Below are 8,362 nucleotides of genomic sequence, written 5' to 3'. Positions count from 1 at the left end.
GAGATACGGGGCTAATAGTGGAAACAGCAAATTTATCATCAGCTCAAAATAAAATCCATGTTACTTATTTCTAACTTTGTACTCTCAGAACAGTAAAGCTATATTCTCAGGTCTTCAGCCAGTTTCCCTGCACGTAACTGTACTAAAGTGTATGAAATGCAAAATTACTTTACACACTTTTTATTTAAGAGGCATTATTATTATTATTATTATTTACTTTTGTTTTCTTAGATTTTTTTAACTGTGTTTTTCATGTTGTCAGTGACACCCTAAACTTGATCTTATCCTGAATAAAGTACCAACAAAGACAGAAACAAGACTTCATCACCACATCCCTGAAACATTTTACTTAAGCGCCATTATGTCTTTTTAGAGACTCGGTTTAAGACAGACTGTTATGTTTATTACCACATCAATGTAACTTTCATTTACTTTTCCTATAGGTGCAAAGGAATAAAACTCCTATTATCTATTACACAAACCTCCTCATTGCCACAGTTATCCAGATTTGCACTATGATGATGATGGTGTCAAAGTCTGATGACAGGAAAATCTCAAACACTTCTTCTCTTGTTTTCTACTGTGCTGTGATGGCTAATCTTTACTTCAAGGTGTGCATTGCCCTGGAAAGGTATCTGTCTTTCAGTGTGTGTACTGCCTCTGGGCATTGGATTTCAATGTGCAGCATCTTTATGGTCATAAATATTGTGTATTGTGATAATCTGTACAGCTGCTCGTCTTGTATTGCAGGTATTTGTTCATCGCCTGCCCACTGTTGGACTGCATCAGGCAAACTAAGGGTTCTGTGCTGCTCTGTGTTCTGGTCTGGGCTCTTTGTATTGTCAGTATTCCTCCTGCCACAGTCTTACAACAATATTTCCGTTTAATTTGTTTCACCCTCCTGCCGGGTCTTCCGTTCATCTACTGTCTAATTGGGATCCTACAAGCGCTGCCTGCTGCCACCGCAGTACCCACTGAGGAAAAAAGAAGAATTGCAGGAACTTTAGTTCTGCTGTTGCTTAACTACTTTCTGATCGTACTTCCCACCACCATTTTTTATATTTTAATCGTCTCACTTCATTATCACTTTGATACTGATATCCCAGATATCGTTTTGACTTTGTCTCTGCTCAGTCCTTTTGTAGACTTGACTCTGTTTTTTTTCATGCGGAAAGGGCCCATCGACAAGCTGCTGGCATGTCTGTGCTGCTGCAGTATGGACAGCCCTGCAGCTGACGTAGCATCAGATCATCAGAGTGGCTGATGGGTGCAGAGATGTGGGTTTACTTCAGCAGAGACAAGTGGAGAAAAAAAGGAGAAGCAGAATTGCAGAAAGGAAAGAGAATTTAGTTTCCCACATATTTCTCATGTTTGTATGTATTTATATGTCCTGATTATAATTATGGCATTTCCTCTTTCATAGACAGTTTTATAAATAAGCCATCAATTCAAAGCTTTTTGTGCATTATTTTTATGCAAGTTTTTATTTTTTAGACATTAATAAAATTAAGGTATGTTGTTGCTCCAGTTTTGTTCTTTTTTGGTTTTTTTTTTTTCTTTAGTGAAACTCTTGTTGATGTTAAAAATATACAATCATCTTCTAATTCTGTCATGAGATGATGGTGAAGCTGGCTATAAATACTGTCCGTTGATTGCCATGAATTAACTCCAGGTGAGCTGCCCAGGTGAGAGGAGGGCAGACAATCATCCCCACAGGACGCACACACAGCTGCTCACACGGACCATGACAAATTGTCTGTACTAACACTAAAGGAAGACATGAAAAACATCAATTCTGAGACAACTTCAGATTGTTTTAGCATTAAGAGGTTTTTATCCAGAGGTAAAGGAAAGTGTAAACACTGACTGTGAAATCCGGTCTTTAAGTCTGATGTCATTAGCCGTGTGGGCCCAAACTCTGCTGCAGGTGATGGCAATTCTGGCTCTTTTTAGAGAACCGGCTCCTAAATATGCTTTTATTTATTCACTCCGCATAAAATTTAAAAAATAAATTATAAAATACAAAAACCAACTACCTACAATTCTATTTTTAACTATTTAAAAAAAATTAAGCTTTCTCCTTTTAAACAAATTTAAAGTGAAACAACACAAACCACAACACAATAAAATATAAATTAATACGCAAAACAAGGAGATTTTTTCCTGCTTGGAATTGCATACATAGGATTCAGTGCATGACTAAACTTTCTGATTCCTTTATCATCCACAACTAAAAATAGTTGGAAATCAAGTGCAATCATTTTTGCCAGGTCTTTATAAATTGAGTTCTTGCTGGGGTCACAGGCTTCTGCAAAAACTGTCTAATACAGCTCTGGGTTGGTTTATGTGGTTGTGGTGGTCTACTGCATGATGTTGTAGATGCAGCAGCAGCAGCAACAGTTGCAGTAGACACATTGGCATCTTCATTAATATCACACTCAACTGACTGTGTTTTATCTTCCCATTGCCCTGATGAGTGGACATCATTTTGTTTCTTTTCTTGGTGTCACTTATTTTCATTACTAGGCCTTTCTAATGTGACGATGTCGTCTCTTGTTGTTGCCCTCCCTCCTGCTCTGTTCTTGTGCATGAAGCGAAAAAAAGTGAGAGAGAAAGTGAGAGAAAGAAAAAAAGAAACATGATCCTGATAAGGAGCTGACACCTGTCATTCATGTCAATGATCTGGCTCTAAGAGCCGTTTCGTTCGCGACCGACACATCACTAGCGGGTCCATAGGTCAAACGATCACTGTAGGATCACTGAGAGTTACAAACGGTCTAAATTCTTCTATCTGTAATAAAATGATCAGTGTGGCTGCTCTACCAGGTGTAACAATTAAGTTTAACATCCAGGCATCCATGAAAATGGAATTTATGACATTTAAGCGAGTTAGAAGTTAGCAGGAAGTTAACTTCCATCTAAATATAATATGGCATGTCCTGACTGAGGGATTTCTGAAACAAATTAAAACGTACAGCTCTGCTCACTTCCAACATACATAAAGACAGAAAACTAAACAGCAGTGACGTTTGTAGGGTTACTGAAGTTTGGCTAGCTGCTATATAATGATGCGCTACGTGACCGCTAGCGACACAGCTATGTTAGCATAATATAAACAGTGAAGCTGGAGGATGAACGCTAACTTTTTTCCCCTCGACAAAAGTTAACGTGAGGGTTCCTGATGGTTAGGGACAAATGCAATCGCATGGCAGGATGCTGTAAACGGACCAAACTTCAGTCAGGAGAACAACTGAGATAATCCATCCACAATACGAGGTTAGACATTAATATACTGGTGCATGGGCTGGGCTGTAGTTATATCGTAAGCTTTTAAAAACCGAGCTTGAAAATGAATAGCGGTAATAAAAACTGAGAGAGGCCCACAGTGATCACTGACTGTTTTTAGGGGCTTTTTGAGATTAACATGTTAAAAACACAAAAGCCTTATTAAACGCAGGGTAGTTTGGGCGGGGAAGCAGGATTTATCAGGTCATCACTTAAAGACCGGATAGAGATTAATACAAGAAAAGGGAAACAAATGATCAACATTAATACAAAGCTGGCAGTTTAATCTGTAAATGTATGTATAAGTAAAAAATAAAATACAATGTTTTAATTAAGATTTTTGTTTGTTAGTTTCTGGTTCTAACTAATATAAAAACAGAAAAGCTGCTAAAGCTGGAAAGACAGAGCAGAACACAACCACTGAGGCACAATGACAACAGGCCTGGCTAGAGCTGGGCTTAAACCATTGAGAATGAGGGAGAGGCCACAAAGGAACTGAGACAAGACAATAATAAGGGACAGGAAAAACACAGAGCTAAATAACACAGAGAAACATATTCATACAGTTTCAAAAATGTTAAAATGCTCACATGGATAAACAATCTTCCTGCGGTGTGTATGTGTGCTTGAGTGTGTGAGTGAGAGAGTGTGTGAGAGTGGATGTTTCTTTGTCACTGAACTTCACAGATTCTTGATAATGAGGGTGGGACGCTGCAATAATGCTCACCAGGAGCGAGAGGCGGATGGATCCAGGAGGACCGAGCCATCTGCAAGCGTACTGGAGACCAAAGACAACTTATCTCAGCGACATCTGCACTTACAGCTAATGAGTCCCAGAGGTGAAAGGCAGCTGACCTCTCCAGGGTTCAGGACTTCATGTGGCAAAGAACTGCGCCATACAGAGTTAATAGATTTCTCACTGATACGGTGAAGTTAGAGGCTGCATGAAGTGAGCGAGTCATTATTGTTAAAAAAACAATAATGACTATGTGCTGCGAGTGTGAACTGGGTGTAGGATGCGATTGTCACTGCAACTTCCCCTTTGAAGACAAACTTGTCATATTGCAGATTTTCTGACTGCAGTCTCTCTCTTATTGTTAAATCATGAACACTGACTGTAACTGACACGAGTGAGGCCTGCAGTTCTGTAGATGCTGTTCTGGATCCTTTTGTGACCTCCTGGATGAGTCCTTGATCCACTCTTGCAGTAACGGTAAGTCAGTCATTCATTGGAAGGTAAGTTTTCTCCATTTGTGAAAAAAATATCTCTTATAATGGTTCACCAGAGTCCCAAAGCCTTAGAAATGTCAATGGACCAACTCAGGGGTGTCCAACTCCGGGCCTCGAGGGCCAGCGTCCTCCAGGTTTTAGATCAAACCAGCCCCAACCAGACTGAGGCCACAGCAGTATAAGAAAGGGAAGATTCAGGGTCACCTGATCCAGACCTAAATATATGCTTTATCAAAATGCTCCAGTGCGGAGAAGCCAGTGTACGAGAAATATGCTCTCTCTTTGTAACCCTGTCAGTACTCTTGATGTGGCACTTTGGTTCAGCTGAAGGCTTTTCCTGCTAATAATAAATTACAGTAGTCCAGCTTAGAAGTAATAAATGCATGAACCAGTTTTTCAGCGTCACTCTGAGACACAATCTTTGTAATTTTTGAGATATTGGAAGACAGCAGTCCTAAAAATCATAGAAATATGATATCTAACCAGATGCTTACTCTGGGTGTCATTATTGTGGCTTCCCGTAACACTGTGAGGAATATTGAAGTGGGTTTTTTTGACCAGGGTATGTCCTGGTCGAAAGGATATGTAGGACTGAGTACAAAAACTGAATTCAGAAGAAAAAATGTGAAATCATCCAGGTCTCGAAGTTAAAATAAAAACTATTTTATTGTTAGTTCAACCGACTTTTCTCCTAAACCTTTCTAACCTATAATTTCATGTGAGCATAATGGTAATTTTTTTTCTGCCACTAGGTTTCCAACAGTTTTTGTCTTCTCAAGAAAATTTGGTCAAACATTTTCCAGCAACTCGACCACAAAAGAGTCCGTCAGAGATGGAGTCTACCCTGATAATGACGTGGATCAACACCTGTGTCTGCCTTCCTTTGACTATCCTGATCATCTGTTGTGTATGTTGCATGGTATGTAAATAATTTAGATTTATGTGCTTGTGTATCCATCAGCCTGAGATCTGAATATTTATTAAATTATTTAAAAAATAGAGCTGCTGTTCAACTAACGGAACAGGGGAAGAGTAAAAAAGTGATTGTTAAAATTAGATTGTTAGTTTCACATAAATTTAAAGGTCTGACTTAAGAAGTTATTCTAGTTATAGTCTTACTTCCTCTAACTGTAAAAGTATCTTGTTTATTAATACTTGCAGTTAGAGGGTGAGGGAAAGCAACAAGAGGTAACGAGAGCGTAGAGAGATAAAGACAAGATATAAACTGTGAGGAAAAAAAGGTACTGACATGCCGCAGTGACATAAATAACACGAGGAGTTAGTGATGGGTCGGTCGCGAATGAAATGGCTCTTAGAGCCGGCTCTTTGCCGTGGTTTTTTTTTTTCTTTCTTTCTCTCACCCTCTCTCTCGCACTTTTTTTCCGCTTCACTCAGCACGCCAGCCTTGTGCTTTACACTGGGCAGAGGGGGGAGGGGCGGTAGTTACACTCAGTAGCACAGGAACAGAGCGGGAGGAGAGAGAGAGAAAGAGCCAGGGACAACAATGTCACATTAGAAAGGTATAGTAATCATCCACAACTATTTTCAGTTGCAGATGATAAAGGATTCAGAAAGTTTATTCATGCAGGCCCATATGACAGAGAATATGCATGTTCTTTTTGTTTTCATATTATAATTTATATTTAATTGTGTTGTGGTTTGCAGTGTTTTGTGTTGTTTCACTTTAAATTTGTAAAAGGAAAAAGCTGAAAATTTAAATAGTTAAAAGTTGAAATGTGAATAGTTGATTTTTGTATTATATGATTTATTTATTACATTTTATGTGGAGTGAATAAATAAAAGTATATTTACGGTGGCCCCTAGAGACAAAGCACATACAAACTCAAAACACGTACAAAAGACAACAGAAGTGCTCCAGAATGCTAGGCGCAGTGTTGAGCTTTTGTTACCTAGTGGCTACACAAGCCAGCAAGTACCAACGACCGGATTTGGTGTGTGGTAGTAACAGGTATATATGAATGATTGTGTATAAATACACAAACAATACACATATGCTTTCATGCTTTCAATTGTGTAATTTAAGTGATCTTAGGTAGCTCTGTTTTGGAAGTTCAGTTCATACTAGAAATGTGTTTTGGAGTTTGTACGTGTTTTGTCTCTAGGGGCCACCGCATATATTTATATATAAACATATAGAAATAAAACCACTTTTTTTTTACATTAGTAATAAATTAATGAAAAGCAACAAAACAACCTGAAGAGCCGGTTCGGAGCCTAAAGAGCCGGTTCTCTAAAAAGAGCCGGAAATCCCATCACTACCAGGAGTGAAAAGATGTGAAATGACAATGCTCAGTGCATTATGGGAAGTCCCTTTGAAGGTGGAATCTAGCAACTAAAATAAAGTAATAAAGTAGTCGTGGTAAGCCAATCACATGACCACTTAAAGACAAAGCAACAAGGTGATATATACCAGTTTTTAAATTGTGTTGATAGGCCAGTAAAACCAGAGTCATAAACAATATATACGTTGCGTTTTTTCCTCAATAGTTTCGTCACGTTTCCTGTCTAAGGGCAGCGCAGCGAGCACTCTCTGCTTATGAGCAAAGAACAAAATAGGGGAAGTTTTAGGAGAGAGAGAGAGAAAGACAGCAGAAAAAGAGAGAGAGAGAGTTTTGAGATGTGAGAGATTTGTGACGTTTAGTGTGTTTGGAGTGTGTAGTTAATGTGTTGTCTTGTGTAGTTAGTGTGTGGTGTTGTGGATAGTTTTGTGTTGTGTGTCAGAACAATGAGGTGACTGCTGTCTCCAGGTAGAAACAGCAGTGATACACCTGCTGTCAGACCTGCAGGTATCAGGCTGTGATGTTTCCTTTGTAGTGGACAGAAATAATGTTTTTGGAGTGGCACAAATAATTTGTGGCATCTTATTGAATGTAGAACAGCTGATTGTTCTGTAAATAGTTTGAAATGGTTATTTAAAAAATCAAGGTAAAAGGTAAATGGATGCAAATAAATTTGTTGTATAAAAAATTGTGCATATGTTTTTAAAATTGACCATTTATATTTGTATTTAAAGTTATGAAATATGATCATTAAACATGTTTGTGGTTGTTACAGTAAAAAAAACAACTTTTTCTACTCTGATTTCATGTTTTTTGTCTGATTTTAGATCAATTGTGTTAATACAGTGTGTCAAAATGAAAACATAAACTTTTTTTTAAAAAAGTAACGGAATAGTTACTTTTCAAGTAATTAATTACTTTTAGAATATTGTAACTCAGTTACTAACTCTACTTTTTGAAGAAGTAACTAGTAACTATAATTAATTACTTTTTCAAAGTAACTTGCCCAACACTGTCATTGAAGCAGATGTTTTTAATTTTAGCAATACTGCAGAGGAAGCGAGGCAGTCCTCAGTGCAGAATATACTCTGTGAAGCTTTCATGTTAATAAAACTGTTTGATCACTCGCATAACAGCATTGTATCCCTCTACAGCACAACACAGCTAGCATAGCCACTCATTGGCTGTAGAGGTACAGGTTCACTTTGTTTATTTTTTTAATTTGTCACTCATCGTAGAGGAAGGAAGGTTTTCTTTAGTAAGACAAGAAAGCAGGCTGACTCAGTGTTACACCCACTGTTCCTGTTTCCTGTCTCTTATGTCACTGATATTTCTAATTACTGAGAACAGACTTTGCTGTCCACACTAGTCTCCAGAAAACCTGGTATATAAGTAGATTCATTTTGAAAGTAGACATGCTACTGCATTAATGTGAATTCGTTGAATATTTCCTGCAGGTGCAACGGTGTCAGGCCCCTTTCATCTATTACACAAACCTCCTCGTCTCCAATCTACTCCAGCTCTGCATAACAATGGCATTCATGAAA

The 8,362-nt window shown here is 38.2% G+C and overlaps 1 protein-coding gene across 2 annotated transcripts in view; it reads left to right on the top strand.

Annotated features, from left to right (window-relative positions):
• The window catches only part of LOC121813800 (G-protein coupled receptor 35-like), a 3,445-nt gene extending 1,957 nt beyond the window's left edge, over positions 1 to 1,488 (top strand). Inside the window, exons 3-4 of one of the 2 annotated variants that reach the window (XM_042217701.1) lie at positions 444 to 631; positions 751 to 1,488. In XM_042217701.1, the coding sequence (XP_042073635.1) occupies positions 444 to 631; positions 751 to 1,264 (702 nt within the window). In that variant the 3' untranslated portion in view covers positions 1,265 to 1,488. The remainder of the gene's footprint in view (positions 1 to 443; positions 632 to 750) is intronic. The other variant, XM_042217702.1, reaches the window with a different exon arrangement.
• Positions 1,489 to 8,362: the final 6,874 nt, after the last annotated feature.

This window comes from Haplochromis burtoni, unplaced genomic scaffold (genome assembly GCF_018398535.1).
Source record: "Haplochromis burtoni strain Fernald_Lab_line unplaced genomic scaffold, NCSU_Asbu1 Contig_2649, whole genome shotgun sequence".
NCBI classification, from domain to species: Eukaryota; Metazoa; Chordata; class Actinopteri; order Cichliformes; family Cichlidae; genus Haplochromis; species Haplochromis burtoni.
This window is presented reverse-complemented; position numbering and strand designations above follow the sequence as displayed.